Source organism: Buteo buteo, chromosome 1 (assembly GCF_964188355.1).
Source record: "Buteo buteo chromosome 1, bButBut1.hap1.1, whole genome shotgun sequence".
In the NCBI taxonomy this organism is placed as follows: domain Eukaryota; kingdom Metazoa; phylum Chordata; class Aves; order Accipitriformes; family Accipitridae; genus Buteo; species Buteo buteo.
Genome location: NC_134171.1, coordinates 10,534,197 through 10,557,274, shown reverse-complemented (window position 1 = coordinate 10,557,274; position 23,078 = coordinate 10,534,197). Strand labels below are relative to the sequence as shown.

At 35.6% G+C, this 23,078-nt stretch overlaps 1 protein-coding gene across 3 annotated transcripts in view; it reads right to left on the bottom strand.

The window, feature by feature from the left end:
- The window catches only part of HTT (huntingtin), an 87,107-nt gene that overhangs the window by 36,905 nt on the left and 27,124 nt on the right, over nucleotides 1–23,078 (bottom strand). For all 3 annotated transcript variants that reach the window (XM_075022194.1, XM_075022222.1, XM_075022249.1), the window contains 23 exons: nucleotides 22,529–22,687; nucleotides 22,334–22,431; nucleotides 20,636–20,775; nucleotides 19,741–19,804; nucleotides 19,227–19,327; nucleotides 17,551–17,697; nucleotides 16,374–16,494; nucleotides 16,083–16,159; nucleotides 13,689–13,840; nucleotides 13,061–13,267; nucleotides 12,085–12,207; nucleotides 11,272–11,399; nucleotides 10,468–10,578; nucleotides 9,851–9,928; nucleotides 8,983–9,206; nucleotides 8,315–8,393; nucleotides 8,019–8,180; nucleotides 7,074–7,129; nucleotides 6,160–6,308; nucleotides 5,360–5,496; nucleotides 3,171–3,287; nucleotides 1,193–1,315; nucleotides 413–651 (listed from right to left, as the gene is read on the bottom strand). In XM_075022194.1, the coding sequence (XP_074878295.1) occupies nucleotides 413–651; nucleotides 1,193–1,315; nucleotides 3,171–3,287; nucleotides 5,360–5,496; nucleotides 6,160–6,308; nucleotides 7,074–7,129; nucleotides 8,019–8,180; nucleotides 8,315–8,393; nucleotides 8,983–9,206; nucleotides 9,851–9,928; nucleotides 10,468–10,578; nucleotides 11,272–11,399; nucleotides 12,085–12,207; nucleotides 13,061–13,267; nucleotides 13,689–13,840; nucleotides 16,083–16,159; nucleotides 16,374–16,494; nucleotides 17,551–17,697; nucleotides 19,227–19,327; nucleotides 19,741–19,804; nucleotides 20,636–20,775; nucleotides 22,334–22,431; nucleotides 22,529–22,687 (2,992 nt within the window). The remainder of the gene's footprint in view (nucleotides 1–412; nucleotides 652–1,192; nucleotides 1,316–3,170; nucleotides 3,288–5,359; nucleotides 5,497–6,159; nucleotides 6,309–7,073; nucleotides 7,130–8,018; nucleotides 8,181–8,314; nucleotides 8,394–8,982; nucleotides 9,207–9,850; nucleotides 9,929–10,467; nucleotides 10,579–11,271; nucleotides 11,400–12,084; nucleotides 12,208–13,060; nucleotides 13,268–13,688; nucleotides 13,841–16,082; nucleotides 16,160–16,373; nucleotides 16,495–17,550; nucleotides 17,698–19,226; nucleotides 19,328–19,740; nucleotides 19,805–20,635; nucleotides 20,776–22,333; nucleotides 22,432–22,528; nucleotides 22,688–23,078) is intronic.

Here is a 23,078-nt window from a genome sequence, read left to right as displayed (position 1 = left end):
AAACCATCTGCTGCCAAGATTCTAGTAGAGAACCTGGCCTTCTACTAACAGGATGACTCATCTTTCAGTCCCCACATAGGGAAGAAGGAAAGGGTTAACCAATTAAGTTTTTGGACCTGATTATAGTAAGTCCAGGATTCACCCATTTTAACAGCTCCATTAGGTCCGTCACTTGGTAGGTATCAAAAGGTATCAAAACAGTCCAAAGTCCCTAATACAAACTGCTCATCTCCTCCCTCTACTGTTCATCTCATTATTCCTTTCTCTGCACACACTCCTCCCATATCAAGTAATTAACAGACTTTATTCCTATCAGAAAACAGTTCTATACATGTGTATATATTGCACAATATACGTGTGATTTCTCAGAAACCTTAAATCTTTCTCCCAAGTTATTCCAGAGACAACATACCTAGAAAATGTCTCTTCAGGCAGATATTTAGCCTGTTTAACCTCAGTGCGATCCTCTGGTGCAGGTAAGTTATTTTCTCCACGTCTCAGTCTGCTAATTGCTTGACATGAAATCAAATATGGTGAGAAAGAAAGCTCTTGTATACGGGATAGAACGATGTCTTCTGTTGACTGTGAAATCAGAACTCTAAGGATAGCTAAAATTCCAGAAATCCATAGCTGGACAGTGCTCACTGATGCCTAAAACAAACACAAAAATACAGAAGATTGTTAAACAGAGTGAATATAAGCTTGACAGTTACCACAAGAATAGCATTTTGGAAGATGGGAACATAAAATTTATTTCCTGCTTGCTCCATTCTCAAAAGAGCCTGGTTTTTATACAACAGTTAATGAAAATGTTAGGTTTTTGAAATACATTCCTATGCTGTGTCGAATACCTTTGAAGTTAAACAATCTCTCAACTATAAAAACGGTACTAATACTTGCATAACAAAAGTGTGATTTGCCTATTAAACTGCATTCTAGAATTTACCGTAACAGTATGTTTCTCTACATTCCTGATCCTCAAAATACAAAATGAAGGCAAGTAATCCAAAAGCAGAACATTCCTATATAGAGTGCTCCCAGTTGGTAAACAATATTAGTTCTAACCAACTCCTTCCTAAAATCTTCTGCAGGTACTTCATCACCACATTGCAAATTAAGAAAAAGAAACACATGCTCTTTTGTTTTGCATGAAAGACACCAGATTGTCTCTTCTCTGGGAAGAACTGCTTACCATTGTTTTAGGAGTAACAAACATACTCCTTAAAAGCATGTCCACAGGGCGAAGGGATGAAGGAGCCAAAATTTCAAACAAAGTGTTCAATACTCCCAAAGCATCATGAGAGTCTATATGCATCTGTAAGAGAAAGACACAAAACTGATTTGTAACTATCCACTAAAGGTAACTGCAACACAAAAATTACCATTTCATGTTTTAAACATTTCTGTGACAACCTGTGTGTAATAAAGCTGTCCTTTACAGTACAAAATTTAGAGCAACCAAAAGCTATGAAAGGTAAATTAAAGCTTCATTGCAGGCCTTCCTACACAGGAGTTTTGAGAACACAGACAAAAATCTATCAAAAGAAATTCTATATATGTACCACATTTTATTAGGAAAAATATGCCATATTCAGAATGAGACCAAAAGACTGACTTGTCATAAAATATAAAAACTTTTCTCCTCCCTGCACATCCTACCAGGCATATTTATAGAGAACAAAGCTGGTCGTGAATAAACTTAAGCTGGTAACTAGGAGAAAAAAAAATCCTAATCATCAGAAAAGTGAGGAGGTACAATGGTATTACACTGCTGCAACAGAGGTAGGACAACTGACTTAATCAGTTTTTTAGATAAATTATAAAACAATCAGCTGCAAAAAGCAAAGGACTAGACTTGAAATCTGGATGACTATCTTGCCTAAATAATTTGATAGTTGAGCACGTGCACCTATTCATACAAAACAAAGACAATTTCAATTTGCCAGCATTTTAGCTTTGCTCAAAAACTGTTGTCTGATCCACAATAACTGCCAACTCTCCCCAACCATGAGATCTCCTCATGGGAGTGGGGATCTGCCATCATGGAGTAAAGAACATTAAGGGCACAAATTCACTAGTTTTACTTATTATCCTTGAAGTAAGTATTTCTAATTCCAGGAAAGCTGTATCAAAGTCAAGTCCTCTATTTCTTAGGGAGCAGCACTGAAAAACAAAACAAAAACAAAACACCCCCAACTTTCTCCTGAAAGGAGTCGTCTTTTCTTCCCAGATACAAAGGGCCTACTCTCCATCCCCAGTGTGCAGTCCAGTGAAAGAGACATGCTCACACTGCAGGGAGTCCAGCAGAAAGCCACAGAGATGGTCACAGGCTTGGAGCATCTGTCATACAAGGGGCAGCTGAGATTGTCCCACCTGGAGAAGCTCATGGGGATCTTTATCAATGTGTACAAGTATCTGACTGGGGAAGTGGTTGGAAGAGACAACAGAACTACAGAAGAAGAGCCAGAATCTCTTCAATGGTATCTAGTACCAGGATGAAAGGCAATAGGCACAAGTTGAAATTCAGGAAATTCCATTTGTATATGGGTTTTATTTATTTGTTTTCTGCCTGTGAGGATGCTCAGACACTGGAAGAGGTTGCCCAGAGAGGTTATGGAGGCTCCATCCTTAGAGACTGTCAAAACTTGACTGGACATGGTCCTAAGCAGCCTGCTCCAGTACGCCCTGCTTTGAGGGGAAGACAGTATCTAGTGGTCCGTTTCAACCTCAACTATTCCATGGTTCTGTGATTTATTAATGCAGTTTCAGACTATGTCTTCGCTCTCCTAAGAAAAAAATTGCAATTAGACCCACTGCAGTTACAAAAAAAATAATTTTGACATTCTATAAACATGGGAGAATCTTCACACCATTTAATAAGTGCTCTGATATAATCATGTACATAAGAGAAGTAGAATGAGCTTCCTCTGGGAACAGTCTCGAAGATACTGCACATACTTCATGCATTTAAATATGACCTTCATCACTTCAAAGACTTAGTTTACCTTGCAGTAATTGTTTTTTTAGATATGGCAACCACACTTTCAAGAAAATCTGTCTTCATGTATAAAAAAAATAAAATCATCAAATACCTAAAGCCATTATTGATACATACATTTTAACGATTATTTTAGACATTTATATATTAAAAAAAAAAATCATATAACCACCTGTTGTTTTGCAAGCATTGGGAGAATAATGTCAGCTATTTGCCGAGACAATCTTTTCCATTTGTCTTCATTTTCTTTATGACACTGTTGCAATACTAAGATGAACATTTCTAGTACCTGAGGAAAAGTCCAAAAGAATGCAAGTAAACACCCACACTAACAGGAATCATTTAAGTAATACCATAGTGGAAAAAAAAATTTACTGTTTCATCCACTGCCAAAAAGAAGGAAAAAAAAAAAAAAAAGAAAAATCCACATGAGAAATCACACGTTTTTAAAACCCCATTTCCAGGTTAAAAGGTTGTTCTTAGTTACGACTTTCTTTTTATTTTTAAAGAATTTTCCGGTTACTTTAGTAAACTAGAAAAAAAAATGCTTTCTTGGTCCTTTTTAAGTGGCATTTGTCAAAAGACTACTCAAACAGCTGGAAAAAAGGATAGTAAATCTAAATGCCACATCGCATACACAACAAAGAGGGGAGGAAAGAAAAGAGTAATTTCCCACATGTATACTCTTTCTTTACTCTAGCTCAAATAAAGTTTAGATTTGGTCAAGGAAACAAAACAGACATTTTTATGGAGCTCATTCACCTGAGATATGCCACTTTATATAAAAAGTTTATATGAGAGCATATAATGGAACACACCACCAGCACCAGCAAGGATCACTTCTAGTAGCTGAACGTGTTATCGGTTTGAGGGTTATGGAGACCACACTTTCAAGGACAGACAGGCCAAAGACACAGCAAGCAGGAATGTTAATATATGGACTGGGAAGCGGGACAGAAGAAAACCAGTTAGATGAATTTCTTTTACAAGTGCTCCAAGTAGTTCAAAGTCAAAAATGCAGCCAATTAAAAAAAGAAAAAAAGAAAACGTGATCACTAGATGACTTCTTTCCCCAAAAGCCTTTCTCACAGGAGAGGAGATAGGAGCAATTCTGGGATGAATGACTCGAACTCTGGAGCTCCATGGATGGTAGCTACAATCGTAACAGAAAAAAAAGTTAAAGGTTGCAGCTCTTGGAGCCTCTCAAGGTACAGGGACACCACTGTGGAACATCGCAGCCACAGCCAGGGAACAACAGAACTGCCCAGGGGTTAGTTTATACATATTGCACCAGGAGAACAGGACAGAATAAGAACGACAAATGGGATGGTGTGGGAAGAGTAGCGTATGGGTGGCCTTTAATAGGTTAAGTGTGTCAGAAGGGGATCTGCTAGCAATTGCAGTACCTTACGTAACAAAGTTATTCACTATTTCACATCATGTGTCTACAGACTGTCATTTCATATAGTTATATTAGTCATTTTATGATTATAAAAGCACAAATTCAAAAGAAAATGTGGATACACAAAATTACCCCAATCTGAACATGCAGTTCTAACAAATTATTTTGACAAGATGTACTGACTTTTTTCCAACTATGCTCACAAAATACATTGCTTACTTCAGCATACACTAGAACTGCATTTTAACACAATGAAAGGAAAAGCACATTAAGTTTGTTAAGCAGCTGAATAAGCAATAAGGTCCCATGTCAATTATGTCACTTCTCTTAAAATTACTTTTATGTTTTTCTTTTAAACAAAGTGTATTGAAGAAAGTCATTCTTACGCTCCTACAAGGCAGAAACATGTCTTCCAGACCCATGAGGTCTGGGGCAAAGTAGTAAGTGCTAACAACTGTCTAACTACCAGTTTCATTACCTCATTCAATTAATTCACATTTTAAAATATTTTTGAAGATATTGTTATTGTACAGCAACACCTAAATCATCTCTATGCAGCATGCTTCCTACTTTTAATCTTGTCCTCTCTTCTACTTTTACCCTCATTCTTTTCCATTTCTCGAATCCTAATTACAACTCATCTACTAACCTTCTGTTTATTCCATGTGCAACGCAACCAAGACTGTGATCCTATCTAGAGCTTTTCAGTGCTTTGTTACCTAGACTTGACTACAAAATTCCACAGACATGTTTGACTTGAAAAACTGATTTGTAGTGCAGAACCTTTCCCCTACCCCCAAAAATCTTTGCGCACTCTCTAAGGAAAGGTCACGCACAGAGTCCAGCTATTCAAGTTTTATATAGAAAATCATTAATATTGCCTGAAGCATTTTTAGCAGTCAGAGCAATGTTACCCTTCTATAGGCCGTAAACAGGAATGCTTTGTCCTCCTCTCTTACCTGATGGTATTGAATAAGTCTCAGCAGCATTGACACTACCACCTCCTTTTGTGTTTCCAACTCTTTTCCAGCATCAGCTTTATTTGTTCCTCTTAACACAAAGAGATCATGAACGATGGGTTGCAGAGCTGGTATTGCTAAAATGAGATTTGTTTATTTGTTTTAGCATAAGACAAGCCACTCTTGAACACTGTTTTCTTGTTCTAACAGTTCAGCTACTAAAAGTAAACCATGCTTTAGTTTATTAAATGTTTTACCCATCCCTAAAAAAAACCAAAAACCAAACAAAAACAAACCCCAAACTTACAATGCATAATGATATCTATCTTTTTACTTCTAGTAGAAAATTTATATTATGGACACATTTGCCTCTGCTCATAGAGCTAAAATAGATACTTTTATAAAGTATTTCTCAGCAGAATCACCTGAAAGTATGAGAGATATGCTTCTACTTAAAGGCTGAAAGTGGAGAGAAAGGGAAGGGGACTAAAAATTAAAATGAAAGCCTTTAAAGTACTGCTATGTTGTGAACTTATTACCTAATAAAGTTTCAAATAAAAGCTTTGTTGCTATTATGTACGATGCAAAATATGGGGTAGCAGTGTTAGTAGGGTACAGTAACCTTCCTGAAGGAATTAAGTGAGACTTATTTCATGTATTAAAAATTTAAAAGCTAGTGTCTTCTGGAACAATCCATATGATTACAGCTTTCTATAGCTTAGCATTCAATACTGTTTTTATTGCTGAACTATTACTAATATTAGTGTTGTGTTGGTGCCTTCTTTTTTTATTTTAATTACCATGTGTAACAGCTTTCCTCCCACTGGCCATGATACCATCACACAGATGAATGATCTTAGGAATTCCAATTATCTGTTTGGAATGATACCGCTCATAAGACAGCAACACCAGGAAAAAAAAGATATTAGGAATAATTGCTTCAGACTCCCTGAAAACAAAAAGTTAAAAGTGTCAAGTTTGAATTGCACAACTGTTCAGTAAAAATGAATCTTTTTACAGTAAGATTTATTTTTTTTTTAAGAATGCATTGTTCTGCTTTCAGACAGGATTTCTATAACTCTTGTGCCATGTTCTTTACTATGGGTTTTCTTCCAAGGGATTTCTTTCAACCTTTGACCATTACACAGTTACTAATATTATAACATACTATCTAATGCACATGACATATTGGAGTAAAAATCCCACTTATCTCTTTGTACAAACTCAAGTGTGAGAAAAAAGAGAAACAGCTGACAATAAAAATTCCACTGCGTTCCTTATGATCTATTAGGTACTATACAAAATGTACCTAGTGATCAGAATACATATGGATTCACACTGAATCCACAATAGGAAGAAGTAGCTCTCCCTTCAGCAACTGAATCCTACCAATGAAGTGCTGTTTCCCGAAAGCATAGCTTTGTGGGGGAGATCCCAAAGGAATGGTTTTACAATACCAAATGGAGAAAAAAATCAACATAGCTTAAGATTATTTTTTTTTTTCCATGCTACTTCCCAACTTCGTCAGCCACATGAAACCTAGATCATCTGAAAGGGCTACCACTGGAGCCAGAGAATCAACAAGCACATCGCCCAGAAGGTAACTCTCCCTTTCTTGTAAGGCAGAAATAACCAGCAAAAATAATCACTACATGCTTCAGAATAAGACAGCTGTAAACCCGCACTATTCAAAGGATCTTTGCTAATTTCATACCTGAACTGTCCTACTTCAATGTATTCAAACTGCTTTAGCACAAATCCAATAAACACCTAAAGAGAGAATAAAGTGTACAACAGATATAGACACATTAATTCCCATTCAAAATAATTTTGACAGAGTTATAAAAGTGTGTTTTGAAAGGAGAGAAAGGAAAGACAGGCACTGAAAATCAGCTATAGTTCATTTTAATACGTTATGAAGTGTTGCCTTATAGTTACAGAAGATCTTGAGAATCTTGTCGATGTTAGAGCTTATGTTTTGCATTAATTTATGCAACATTTTACCTATAGTCTCTATATTTTTAAGTATAACTTTCTCTCTCACTCATGTCACACACACTGTTTGAGGCATTACAGTCAAGTTAAGAATGACCCAAAAATTTAGCTCTAAACCAAGATAAAATCCAAAGTATTCATGCATTGAAAAGATTTATCTGTGTACGAACTTACAGGAAAGTTATGTCTTGCAACTCATACTAGTTTATAAAAGTGGAAATACTGTTGGAAGTAAAACACTTGTAAATAAAACACTTAAATTTTATTTTATGTTACAAATTTACTGCTTATATGGACAACCACACAGACTACTGTATTTGCCACTAGCTTACCCCCACTATTAAAATCAAATAATCAATGTCAAGCACTATGCTATCAGTCATACATGAGTCCATACTCTCAATATAGAAAGAAAGTATTTCTATTTTTAAATGAAGTTCTTTAATAGTTGTTGCAGAGCTTAGGAAGTAATTTATATGCGATAGAAAACCAGAAATCTGAAGCTCTCTGTGTTTGGGGGGGAAATTGAGTCTCACCCTCCTTTAAGTCTTTGTTTTCACCTGTAGTAAACTGAATGGATTGTTGCAAATATTTTTGCTGTAAATATTAAGCCTGCTAGTGAGATCTCTATATTACAAATTTGCAAAAATCGTGAAGCACCAACCTGATCCGAATCCAGAAGACAGTAGTTAACTCGTAGCTGAACCAGTTGAGCAAGCAAGTCTAGAACTTGTCTCTGCAGCTGTACTGATGTTGTTGTAGTATATTGTTTCAATGCTTTTATGACAAGGGGTTCAAATAAACGAATGTGACTGTGAATAGCATTCTGTAATAGAGAGATTTTAAAGTAATCAAACATCTGAACGGGTGTCTGATTCAAAACTAAATTACTTTTTAAAAGGAATAAAAAAGTTTTAAATCTAAGGTACAGCTCTTTCAGGAGTACATAGATAAAAGTACCTTATCAGCACGATGTTTTGCTGCACTGGTAATGCTAGTTTTCAGCTGCGTAGAAACTTTTTGCAACACATCAAACCATCTGTCACAATAAAACCACAAAAACCATACACATTAAAAAAAACGAAGGGACAAACACACACTCCTTAGATGCATATTGTTTTACCAATGCCAACTTTTCTTTATCTACTTGACTGCTTCAAGAATCTTAGCAAAACAAAAAAAGCAACAGAGACAACCTACAGTACACTTTGATCAGATCACAGATTTGTGGCCAACAAACATCTAGTAGAGAAAGAATTTCTAATGTTTGCTTAGTCATCCTTCTGCCTTTCCTTTAAGTCTACTATTTGCTATAATTAGCAAATTAATGAAATAGTTTTGAATACAAGCATTTAAAACTATAATGCTTAAAAAAAACAAATTTAAGTGATATCCATTTTAATGATTTAGCTTTGATTTGGAAAACACATTAGTGATAATCAACACAGTGTTGCATTCAGGATCTCACTACCAAGACAAATTACGCTGCTTAAGTCTACAAGACATAAATAATACACAGTACTGTAATTTCAAACTACTTAGCTCCTCTGTGATACTTGCATTTATGAAAAACAATAAAAAGAGAGTCTAGTTCAAGTTAGCTTTAGATTGTAAGGGAAGAAAGTTACCCTGAAGCATCGTGTTCCTGCTCAGCCTGAACCATGTTCCTTAGACTAGCATCAGCAAGGGCCTGTGTAAAATGTGTATATGGTGCCATGAAGCAATAATGATATAGACCAGGTCTCAAATTGGAAGAACCTAAGCGTTGAGCTTTGCCTTGAGCTTTGTTGGGGTTTGAAGACAAGCCATCATACTGAGAAGCCAGATTTGTCCCAAACAATGTTTTCAATAACTAGAGAAGAAAATTGGAAGGAAAAAAAAAAGTTAATATTTCAGGAAAAAAACCTTGATTACTCATCCTCCCAAAAAACTTAAGGGGAAAGGTCAAAGTGCAAACTGTGGACCATGTAGTCAAATACAAAATGACAGAAAAAAGCTGGAAAAAAGAAACAATCCACACCTCACCCAAAAAGATATGATTGTTTTTGCAACTGAAGCTATTTCCATGTGACAATTCAAAATAGTCTACTAAGGCTCACCTCCCACCAAAATTAAGCTTTGATGACTTGAACCCAAATGTTTAACTGGAAGCTTCCAAGAAATCCACCAGTAAGGCAGTTCTTTGCTTTCCAGGTTTTTGACGTAGTTAACTAGCTACAGAACATATTTGGGAAGGTAGGAAACAAATGTTTTCTGAGCATTTGCTAAAATAGTTCTTTGAGTTGGAAGCAGTTCAGGAAGAAACTATATTACTCAGATGGTATCAAGTTTCAGAACAAGTCATGAAAATTAATGAAAACATGCTATTTGCTCCACCTGGGCTACAGTTTCCTCACATCGCTTCCCTTAAAAGAATGGTCAGTCTTATCATCCAATTGATAACCACAGGACATCAGGATTAGCCCTCCCGTAACACACAAAAAATTACCTCCTTACCTGCTGTACACAAACTGTTGCCATTGTTGGTTCTCTGTTGAAACATGATTTTAGGTATCCCAAAATTTCTTCTACACACTAGAAAAGCAGAAAAACAACTGGACAACAGCAGCATTTTTTTTACTAAGTAAAACTATACTACTTTAAGGGAAATTGTGCAAGTATGTAACGAAATAAAAATGCAAGATCTGCTTCCTAGTCTTAAAATACCACAATGCCTAACACAACAGTTAAGGAGGAAAAATACCAAGACACAAAGAGGAAGGAGAGCAGTATGCCTTCTGTCATTTTGTATATTTAACATGAATATATTTAAACATATTAATACAGTAAGAATGACTGAAGGCAAACCATTTTGCTGGAAAGAAAAATCTCCATATGAAATTTAAACAGTAAAAAAATGACTCCAGTTTTCAACAGCAGCAATTTACCAGGGAAAATCTGCTTTAGCACTTTACCCAACAAGCGTTGTGGCAGCACAACGCTTCTAGGACTATTCTCTCAACAGTGCCAATTTTAAAATCAATGATATGTGCTTTTTCCCAGTAAGGACCACAGATACTGGACAACTTAACTACAAAAAAAACCAAAAAACAAAAAACCAACAGATCTTATACCTTTCCAATGTCTTGAAGAGTAGCAAGTTCCAAGATTTGAGACAGAACATCTAAGGCAGACCGTAAGAAACATCCAAACTTTTCATTACTGTTCTGGAGATCCAAAGTAACCTAGTCCCAAAAAGTAAAACCACACTTTTTCTTAACAATTACTTGACAAGGTGATAAAAAGTACAGAAAGATGGGGGTATTGACACAAAATAATCTTTTGCCTAAAATTTCAGCATAGTTCAATCAACACCACTGACAGCTTACACTCCCTTATGAGTTTCTGTAAAGGCAGGACTTCATTTCGACTGAGAAAAAGAAGGATCTTTTAGCTTGAAGAAGTTACACCATCTGGGAAGGCCTAGGATGTTGACAAGTAATGGATAATGTATTTCTCAGAAACACAGTAGGTATAATAAGAATATATGCCCTGAAGTGTAAAAATCAGATCACCAACCCCCTAGGGAATGCATCTTCTATTACCTGAACTAATGAGGAAAAAGCTTACCTATACTTCAATAAACTGCAGAGAAAACAGACATTGGGATCCATTCAGCATTGCCAAGACAGTGAAATGTCATTCAATACCAGCGTTAGTGACAGCAGAGAAACAAGCAACAGGGTGACAATGCCTATAAGGGGTTTTTGTTTTTATTAGTGGTGGTTGTGCTTGGGGGGGGGGGCGGAAGGGGTTGCATGGATAAACTGTTTATATAGGCAAACAAGTGAGTCTCGATACAAGGAGAGCCATGTTCAAAAGAAACAAAGTGATTGCCTAACCACATTATAATTCAATCAAACAATATCATGGAGTACCTTGTAATTAGCATGGGTTGCTTTCAAGACATCGTATAACTTCAGATATGATGGAAGATGATAAAAGCTTCCTACTGAAGACGATTTACTTGTTGGAACAGGCCCAGTAGTATCAGTTTGCCTAGAAGCTTAAAAGTACATTATAGATTAGCACAACATACTTTTTCTAGGGTGCTCATGACATGTATACTCAACATAATTTACCATATCTGAATTATCAAACAGCATGAATTTTTCGATCTACATGCATATTTTAAACTGCAAACACACATGCTGTACAACTACAAAATAAACCAGCATTCCAAGAAACTAGCCCTCTGAGTTGAGAAATTAAGCCAGAGGGCTTATTATTGAAGCACAAGTACAATTTACAAAACAGAATTGACACCCATTTCTTTCATTCATTACTAATAACAAAAAGTCTTCAAGATTCAGAATCTTGTTTCCAAGAGCAATGTAAGCTACTCCTGCCAAAAGCTGCAAAGCATCTTTCAAACTTCTTTTAAGTAAAATACATGCAAAAATTAAGAAGTAATTTTAGTCAACAGCTGAGTAGATTCAGAAAAACATCTAGGAAAAGGATTCAGAAGTACCTTGCTTCTGAAGAGTACAGTTAATTTTCATAAAAAACAGTAAACAAGCCCCAACCCATGGCTGCCTTTCTTGCAATGCAATACTGAAAAGAACTTCTGAGAGTAGGTCTGCCAGCCTTTTGAACTAAAACTTCAGAAAACAAGTTACTCGGTTTTATTTCTTCTCTCTATGCTGTAACCATACTTAGGTGGAAGGATTAATACCAGTAAGTGTGCCTACCTGGACTTGCTTCACCACCCTTTTTAGGGCTCATGGGCACAGATGCCTGTTCAACAGATTCCCTCTCTTTCCCCTTCCTCCGAATTGGACTAAGAGAAGGTGGGTTTGTGAGAGAAGGTAATGCTGCCTAGAATTAAAAGCAACTTCATTAATTTTGTACGCACAAGTAGCTTTTCTTCTTCTAATACAAATACAAGCATATTCATCTTTCATTTAAACCCCCTTTATTTGACTGTCAGTTAAATTAAGATGTCTCAACTCTCAGGTTGAAGACATGAATTTCCTGGGTGAAAAGGAAGTTTAATATATTCCCTAGTTTCCTTCTCAACATCAGCATAAGCTAATGATATGGAATTAGACCTCAATGACTAAAGCTTCTTCTGATTCAAGACAAAGAAGTGTCAAAAAAATATTCTTGTATTTTTAAAATATGAAGAAATTACTAATCCTAATAACATTGCCTTACAGTCACTATATCAGTCTCAACATATAGATGCCTCAAAAAACCCAACATAAAACAAAAACACAAACCCCAAAATACCTCATATGAGCTGTTTCAGAAGTCAAAATATTTTGCAGGATATTCAAAAGACAAAAGAGTTATTTTTAGCCCCAAAAGGAGGTCAATGCATTACAGCCAGCCAACCAACCCAAAAGTCAACAGATGTTTGCCAGAGTATGCAATCCAATACTCCACTTACTATATACACTCCTTACTGAATTAATGTTTCAAGCAAAGTCACCAGAAATAAAAGGTTCAAAATTTAAGGTAATATTACAAATACTGCAGAACTAAAGAAGAACCTGTTACATGGAAGAACGATATGCATGTTCTTTTCACATCACTTGCTTTCTTACATATAGTGGAGTCATATTATCAAGGTGTTAGGTAGTTGCCTATATCAACTCCAAAATGCAGAGGTCTGTATCACAACAGTATTTAAGTCACACAATTTTATTTATTTATTTTTAATACATGCCTTTACTGCTGGCCCAGGAGCAACATCATCCATTACATGTGCACAAATATTAATGACCTTCAGCAGATGAGAAAAGAGCTGTTCTACTAAAGTAACAAGAGTTCGATCTGCCAGAGCTGGCCAGGGTTCCTCCTGCTTTGCAGCGCCTTGGTTTGAATCTTCCTCAGCACTCCAGGGATTCTTCAAGCACTTGGGAGCACTTGCTGCAATAAGAATCACATTATTTAAAGAAAAAGAAGATAAAAACTTGGAATTAAGTATGAGAAAATTTTAGAGGTACATATGGTTATCATCTCTGTATCAACAGAAATTCAAATAGAAAAAGAAAAGCTACAGTTTCAAAACCAGCAGTAGGTGCATAGTTTTAAACAACCACCAAAAAATTTTAATCATTTGTACCCAGCCTGTACTAAGCATACTACACATTCCCTTTGGCAACTAGACGGAATTTGCAACTTGGAGGCAGTATCTTTTCAAACCTCCTGGGTGCAAGAAGTTCCTTCATTTCTTCTGCTCAGTCTTGCAAGAACTTTATTGCGTGCGATAAGAATAGGGCGAGATATGGGCCTTGTGATGCCAATGGTAAAGTATCAGGACAATCCTACTTTCCTTATTCTGCCTTACCTGCAAGCAAGTTTCCAGTCAAAATCAAAGCATCCTGATGTGCAGAGAGGTCCAGCGGGAACCATGCTGATGAAAGGAGAGACAGGACCATGCCAGCCATTCCAATGGTGCAGCCCTTCTGAGCTTCATCTGAAGGACTTGGCTGGGAAACACTGGAAGTTTAATTTTGGAATGTCATGACTTTTTTTCCCCCCTTTTGGTAAGTTTAAAGTCTTAAGAAAACTAACAGTCAAGTAGACTGCTAATCTAAAAAAAACCCAAACCAAACAGTACTACCAAAATACACATTTAACACTCAAGTAAGACTTCAAAAAAACAGTTTGCAGCAGAGACCTGACAATACTTTGTCATCTTGAAGAGCCAATACTTTTTTTTAAAATAGCAAATATGAAAGCTGCTAGTGACATCTACTGATAAACAGAAGAATTCTGTATTTAGTTGTTAACCAGTATGGTCCTGAAATATCTCCAGTTAAAAGTCTTATGCATATGCAAGGTAAGGATGGGAGACATAAGCTGTAGTATTGCAATATAACAAGATATTGTTTTAAAGTGACGAGAATTTAATTAAACAATTGGAATCCATCAGATCACCTATATTTATGGGTGGACTCTACCCAAGATTGTAATTGCTGCTGCATTCCATATTTTCCTTCACAATAATTTTAAAATCAGACTTTCCCACACAACTCAAGTTTCAAAAAGAGCAGGCAGAGATCACCAGAAAATGTTTGTCAGAATACTACGGGAATTACACACATCATTTCAAAGCTGTAAGACCTGCACAATACTACTACATTTCTTTCAGGAAAAGACTTCATGGAAGCTCTAAATAAAGGGGTTCTTTCAGGATATTTTTTAAATAAAAAAAGTTAAAATCTTGTAATGTAGTCATCCTGGTCCAATACAATCAGAGCAATTTCAGAAAATAAAATTTACACCAAATATAGCTATTCTTTTGACAAAGCTACACAGGTAATTACAGTGCCTTTTTTTTTTTTTTTGAAATAAGTATTTTCATATGGAAGTGTTGGTCCATTTACATACAGTTAGAGCTGTACAGAGTTGGAATGCAGCAGTTCCAAAAGGGTTTTAATCATAAAAACAACAACACTTAAGACAGAAAAGAATTCTGGCAAAATTCTCATGTTATCCATGTTATTATATTCTCATTACCCAGAATGATAAATGTTCATATCATTCCACAAAAATAAAATTACAATCCAAATTAGTATGAACATGGAGCAAAAATTTGTAAAGAAGGAATTAGAGGAAAGGGCAAAAGCTATGTCACTGCATCACTGATGAACATTAGATACATCTTAAAAATGGCATTTTTTAAGCCAGGTAGAACAGAAGACAGATTGTTGCAATTCTGCATTGATTTTGTTTTCCAGTTAAGTACTGCTAACATCCTAGCCTACTTCATTTGAGCTACAGGTCCAGTTTTAACAAAAGACATCTTTTAGAATTCATATACAGAGGATGCCACACTTACGGCCAGCAAGGGAAGAAAGGGCAAGCTGACAAGAAAAGCAGCTGTGGGAGGTTTGTGGGTTTTTTGTTGTTGGGGTTTTGGTTCGGTTTTAAAATAAGATAAAATTTTGCAGTAGAGTTTCAGGATATCAGAACAGTAAAATAAGAGTAGAGACACAATCACAATAATGAAGAAAATCAACACAAATTATTTAAAATTTCTTTAAAAACCAAACAGCTCCACACATGTACATCTTCAGTAGCTAGTTTTACAGCTCATGTGGCACAGCACATTGATAATCACAGGCAAGATCAAAGCTTTAGAGTTACCAACTGTACAGTTACATTCTGAAGAGCTTCTTCAGAATGTAAGTACTTTAGGGCTGTCATATATTACCTAAATAACACTTAAGTATAAGTATCTCATTTGCTGTTCCCATTCAGTGTGCCAAATGAGAACAATTTAAATACATCTGACACTTTTATAGTTATAAAAGAAATCATGAACCAGCTTCCTTTACTCACAGTTCCTTGACATAAACATGAGATCAAGGTGAAAATGATGATGTTCTGATGTTAAAGAGATGCTACAAAACAATATCCCAAAGATAAACATTCTTTCAAAAGTATGGAAAATTTCCTCCTATTACTTATTTATCTAAAGATACACATGGTCAGCATCTATTACAGCAGTTTCAGCCAATCCCTGTGATATACGCTGTGGTTCCAGAGATGACAATGTGCTGACACAGTATCACGACAACCTCATGTTACACTCTTCTGTATAAAGTTCTCAAATAACTGCTAAGATAAGCTTAACAGCATACCTCTAAACCAGGACTTCCGATACCTAAATAAGTGTACTTCTGTTTTGCAAACATGACTTTCAGAAGCTTGAATAACAGATGAGGAAACATACCCACAGTGCCATCCCACACTCCAGGTGCAGACGGGAAATGTTGTGGAAAGAAGACACAAAGCTTCACAGCAGCCAAACTGAAAAGTTAACACCAAGAATTGAATCAGTTTCATCACTGGAAGAGTTAGCAACAACAACAAAGTAACTTAAGAGTGAGAATTAAATGTATTACTATTGCTATTACCACAGTACCAAAGCTGTAGATACAAATATAGCCAAGAAATAATTAAAAATAAACCAAGCGAGCAAAAAAGAGAAAAGTCAGCCCCTATAGCAACTAAGAAAACTCACCGTAAGTGCTCTTGTAGTGGATATTGTCAATGCATGGGAAATTGCTGCAATAACCCTTGACAGATTGTTTTCCATAGTGACATCTGTTGGACTTTGCAGCATATTGTAACCTCTATATATTCTGAAATAAGAATATTTATACCACTAAAACATGTCCTTAAAAAAAGAAACAAACTCAATCAAAAATGATTATGGCTTAAATTACTACTACATATTCTATAGACTGCTTATAAAATACAAAATCTGAGAACACTCTAAATACCACCTTATTATATTTTAATATTTTTTCTTCTGTACTAGCAACAGCAACTTAGTTTATAAATCACTTCCCTTTGTTAGCAAACAGTAGACCAACTCTGAATACCTAAGTGCTCTAGAAATCACCACGAATTTAACATTAGTCTTTGCTTTTGCTCAAATCCATCTAACATTTTTGCATGTTCACAAACTTTGGATTATTGCTGTAAAAAGATTATTGCTGTAGAAACATAACTATTTTGTTATCTGAAATAACACAGTGTCCACAAAGTTCTATTGTTTCCATGCTACAGTATATAAATCTTGAGTGACACGATGAAGATCATGTATGGAAAAGGTACATAATTAAAAACTTGTATGACAAATTGATAAAAAAAAAGAGCCCCCATAAATATATATAACTCATACTGTCTGTAAGACAAAAGAGTTTAGGAAAGTATAATTGGCAGCAAAAGTACAGCAACAAGATCACACTATCAAAATTAGAATTGATTTTTAAATTATACAGGCAGTACAGACTTCTGCAACCACGATCATTATAACAGGATGTGAAGAGTTACAAAACCTGATCAACATACCTCAAAAACCAATAACGTATACATACGATTAGCTTGTAAAGCTGCACCTAATTGTGCAGTTTAATGGACAAATAGGATGACCTCAGGACGAAGAAAAGATAGTTTATCACAGAACAACGACTCCCTATGATCAACGTGTGAGCACATCACTGGCAATTCACACACCAGTTTATTCTTTAAACAAGAGTCTGCAGAGCCTGAAACTACCACAGATGCTCCTACAGACTGGAAAAAGAATTCATGAGCCCATGGATTTGCAGGATTTAGCTACGATTCCAGGCATTACAAATTGAAATTTGGGTTCACATTCCTTTTAAACCAAGACAAGACACATAACATACCTGGTGATAGTGCTCACCGCAAAGTGAGACGGAGGCTGTGTTTCATGCATTAGTAGTTTCAGGTAGACACTGCTTTGGTCTCTTGCTACTGCCACAACTGGATCAGCCTGTCCTTGATCACAGTTATAAAATAGCTTTGGAACAAGCCTGAAGGATAATTGTCAGAAAAGAAAAGTATTATTCAGAAATTATTTAATATACAATTTAAAGTAGATTTAAAATACATTTGATATACAATTCAGAAAGCTGCATACACTAATTACACATATCAAATCGTAAATAAAAGCTGTTATTAAAACTCATACTGTTAAGCTGAATTCATCTTTGTACAGCTGCTCTTCATTATAACCAAGGAGCTCAAATCAGGACAAAGGAACTGCTCTAGACATAAGGTTTAAAAGTTTAAAAAGTTATAAGTTTAAAAAAGGTTTGTGGGGATTTTTTTAGAAATACCTACCTTTACAAGCTACAATCACCACTTTGCTACAGTATTTCTCTTTGTATTCCCTTATCTCCCCAGATATTATCCCCATGGATATCTGTGTCAACTGAAAACTAATTTCTACCTGAAAAGGACAATTTTCCACCATCCAATTTCTATGCAGCAAAACTTAAACATACAATAAGATCCAGTGTTCTTGAAGAACAACATTTTCAACCTAGACAACAGTGAAAAGCTACAGTATACCTTTTTTGTAATTTTCACTGTCAGTACTTCCAATAAATGCCCATACCGAATGTTTCAAGGGGCTTCTGCAAGCTTGCAGCAGCTTTCTTGGGCAGTTAAGTCTTTTCCAACCTTAACATGTGTGCTGTCACCAAGTCAACATGAAGATACAGGAAAAACTCCAACTTGCTACCACTCAGTTAAAGTAACTCCATTTAAAAATCAAGTCCCTGAATAAAAGCAACTACTACTAACTATGATGCAACAGTTACGGATTTCTGTGCTGAGCCGTTTCTGCAATATAATTCTGCCACTTGAAAGCATTTATTAAGGTTTCATTGTCCTTTATTTGTTATTAGGAATGGACAGCAATTAATAACTAGGAAAGAGACTCCTCTGACAATAAAATATTCCAGGAATTAAGTATTAGATGCTCCCAACTTCTTTAAACATAAAACTTAAGTCCTTGAATTCTAATAATCAGCTAATCATTACTGTTTGGTGCGTTTATCTGGACAGCAATTACTGTGACCCACTACAGTTACAAACAGGTGCTTTTTAAGCAAGATTAGCTACTTTACTATAATAAGTGAGCACGAAAGTTTTAAGATACACTACTTTTAACCACATGGAAAGTACAATGTTTGGGAGTTAGGACAACTGGGTAGAACTGCAACATTTTAAGTCCATCAGCTACTGTCAGGATCCTGAACAATCCACTTCAGCATGCAGAAAACTTCCTTAAAGTACTTGAAACTGAAAGTGACCCTCTGAATGTAGTACAGTTAAATGTAATTGTAATGCTAATAAAAAGCAAAGCACAATTGCCTGATGATTCAGAATGATGCATGTTCCAGGTACCATAAAGCTGCATTTGTGTCCCATCCCTCATTTAAACAAAAATATAAAAACCCTACTAAGAGATTATTTTAGTTATAGCTACACAGTAACATGCAAATATGTTTCTAAACTCCTTTAAAAAAACCAAAAAACCAAAACCCATATATACCTCACTAATGAAGCTGCAGCTACATGTCTCACTCTCGGATCTTCATCTCCAAGCAGACATATTACAACATTATTAAGCACTCTCTCCTGAAGTTTTAGTAGCTAGAAAATAAGTTAGTACAGTAAAGTTAATTGAACATTTTCATCATTTGACCAGATTGTTAAAAGATAGTAAACAAGTGAGATTTCATCTGTCATACAAGTCTGTAAGACAATCTTTATCTTAACATTGCCAAATACACCAAATACACTATTTACATACATAAATGCAGAAAAAAATTTTGAAGTTTAAAAAAAATTTACAACAGCCACACAGACACCAGAGAACACCAAGATATTTGAATCTCGGTAGTGAAGTATCTTTCCAATTGTAAGAAGTGTCAGAACATGAGCCTACTTACATAAAACATACTTAAAACAAGTACCAGCATTGATAGAATTTAAACACAAAGCGCTGAAATTGCACTGGTACCTTAATCCAGAAACGCAATATACTGATTGAATAATTTACTTACACCGGTATAATGATGAATACCTCTGTGCAAGCTCTCAGTTTTTCCTTCCAAGAAGCTGACTAGCCTACAGTAAAATAGAATTTAGAGTACATTAGTTAACATTAAATGTTATTTCTCCCTTCAGTGCTCTGAGAGTTTTTTTAATTTATTTTTTAAAAACACTACGGCAGGGAAAAATGTAAGAAGTAAACACACTTTTTGCTACCGTTAGAAAAGGTAAGCTATTTATTAAACTTCTATCTGGCTAGTAGTGGTAGTAGTAGAATTACCTTTCTTTAGTTAAAAAACATTTACACATTGTGATTGTATTTTTGTCCCCATACATGGAAAAATCAGACTGTTTTGAAAAGATGGTAACACATTCCAAATATCACTATTCAGAAAGAGGCCAATTCTGTATGGCTAAGGATAACTTAAAGAAATTTCATATAAACACCTTTTGTCTTTCAGCTTGGAAGAACCTATAGAAAATGAGGGAATGCAAGAAAAGGAATTAAAGTCATACTCATTTCAGTGTAACGAACTGAGCAACTGAAGAGAGCTGACTATAATGGAGAACAAGTCAGGCACTTTTTCTTTAAAAACACACAAAACTGGACATGAAAACCAAGTTCGTTTCGAGATTATATTGTCTCTCAGCGATCACAGATTTACAGAAGACTTGATAAAACAGGCCACTGAATTCGAAAGTCCTACACAGTGTTACTAGGATTGGGCTTGGTAGTGAAGTGAATGGTAACTTGATGAACATTCCTTATAGGAATGATTGGTCTGATTTAGTTTCATAAAACTCGCTAGTGTTTCAGAAGAAACTGCTCCATTTTGGTTCCAGTTTCCTATACACAGCATCTTTGCACTGCAGCTACAACACCCATGGAAAAATATAAACACTTACCGAAAATCTACCTCGGCAAGAGTTTCCAGAAGTTCCGTTCTTACTAGCCAGTATGAGCTATTCTTCAGCGTAAGGAGGTCAACAATTAGTTGTAAACCTAGTTCACTGTAACTGCTACTACATAAGCTCATGATGCAATGCTGAGAAGAAAACACAACTTTCAGTTACATTACAGAAGAGGTTCTCTGAATCAAAGTAAGTAAGTGATCATAAAAATCTGTTTTGTTTAGCATACTAAAAAAAAAACGTACTGCTTAAGAGCTAGGACAAAGTACTAGAGCTAAGTACTTTGCAAGGCTAGGACACTAGCTCCATGTGAACTGCTAAAACCTGCTGCTGAATTTAAAGTCTGGAAAGGAACACAAGGCTCAGAAGAGAGGACAATCCTCCAAAGAGTAAGGTCTAAAACTCACAGGGATTAAACACCACAAGCACTATATTCTTATCTGTTCAAAAACAGTCTCTCCTAATTTCCACAGGGTATTATTAGACACCTAGTTCTGATTTCCAAAGTTTTTCAAAAAGTCATACCTCTTCATTTTAATGACTGTTCAACTATATGCATGTGTGATCTTCGGAAAAAGTTATAGAACTCTACATTTCTATGTCCTTCTTAGCTACATGAAAATGTACTTTCTTGTTCGGGGATTAACAACCCAAAGTGCTTTAGAACATTTCTGCTAAAAGGTATGAAGTCAGGCTACATTACATACTGAGAGAAAGAAAAAGTCAAAACTGACTAATACAAGTTGCCTGAAGTGAACAATTCTAGTAAATTCTTCTAAAAAGCCATAATCCTAAGTGTAATCATACATGAAACCACTATATACAAACAATAAGATCATGGAAGAGAAGGTTAAAGATAGCATCATTTAACTAACTGGATTTCCTTCCCTCAGCTGCATCACAGACCCCTCCTCAGCACATGAAATCATACTTTCCCTACATTAACTATGTGCATTTTACTAAAAGCTAAGCTTTGCCTCACTGACCCATAAGCTGCAATACAGTTAGCCACCCTGTGCCTCTCCCCAATGAATTAATTTCCCTCAGCCTCCAATTTGTCCTTGTTCTTCCACTTTTTTGAAAAATTCCTCAAGAAAAAGATCACTCCTTCACCCCCTGCTTTTTTACAGAACACCTTCCACAGTTTTTATTACAGAAATAAAATTCACAAGCTCTAAGTTCCACTCACAAATTCAGATACCATCTCTATTTTAACAATTGCCTGATGAATCTTTCACACAATTTGAAACAATTACTTTCCTGAGACTTCCCTCACGTTTAAAAATTATTATTTCAGAAAATAATCACTATTTTACTTGGCATTTCTCACATTTAATTTTTGCTTTCCAAATATAGGTTATAACCAGGTGTTACAGGTTCACACTTCCCTGTTTAGGCTAGATAGCCTTTTTATCTAATGCATTCATCCTATTGTTGGTTAATGTAAAATTACAGCTCATACCAGTACATTTATGACTAGAAATATCATTATTAGATTATACCGCTATGCAATCTAATGAACATAATTCTTTTCCAGCTGTTTGTTCCTCCATTTCCGTGCTTGAAGCAAAGTTTTCTACAAGAAAGTTCTTGGGGAAGAAGTAATTTTTGCTCCATGTTTATACACCTGAGCATAGCAGGATCCCAGTCAACAAATAACACTCCTGTAACTACACTACCACTTCTGCTTACCCTCACAGCTGTACAAGCCAGTTTACATGTAACAGAGGACTCATCTTTCAGCATTTTCTGTAACAGAGGTATGCAGTCTACCAAGGAAAAAAGATTTCCTAAAAAAAAAAAAAAAAAAAAAATCAGAGAAATGAAACGAAATAAAAGTTTGGTTACATGAGGAAAAAAAGAGACACCCTTAAAATAAATTGTTACCTGTTGAGCTTCTGACATTTATTAGCCATTTTTCCACATCAAAGCGGGATTTAGTTAGAATGGAGTTGACAATTGTTCCACACAGAATGGCAGTAGCTCCTCTAATCTGGGGATCTCCATGGTCAATGTAGTTCAGAATATCTGATACATACTGCTCCTCTAAGAAAATAAGTTACAACTACTTTATTTTAAAAATACTAGTCTTAGACTTAACTGATCCCTAAAAATGTTTCAGTGGAGGTACCAATTATTGTACAATCAATGTCAGCCTGTTCACAATACGCCTGCCTTAGTTCTATCTTTCAGAGATCCCCTGCATACAATCTACAGATCATTCACACCTTCCAGACCAATAATCAGATATAAAAACACTAGTGATTTATTTCAATTGTACACAAAATGCTCTGGGGAAATCTAAGAAGAGTTTTGGTCAACACTCCACCGGTGCCACTATCAGTATCAAACCAGTTGAATACTCAAGGTCCCTGATGATCATATTGTAGCATTCATAAAAATGAAGCTAATGGCTTAGAAATCATCTATAAGATGG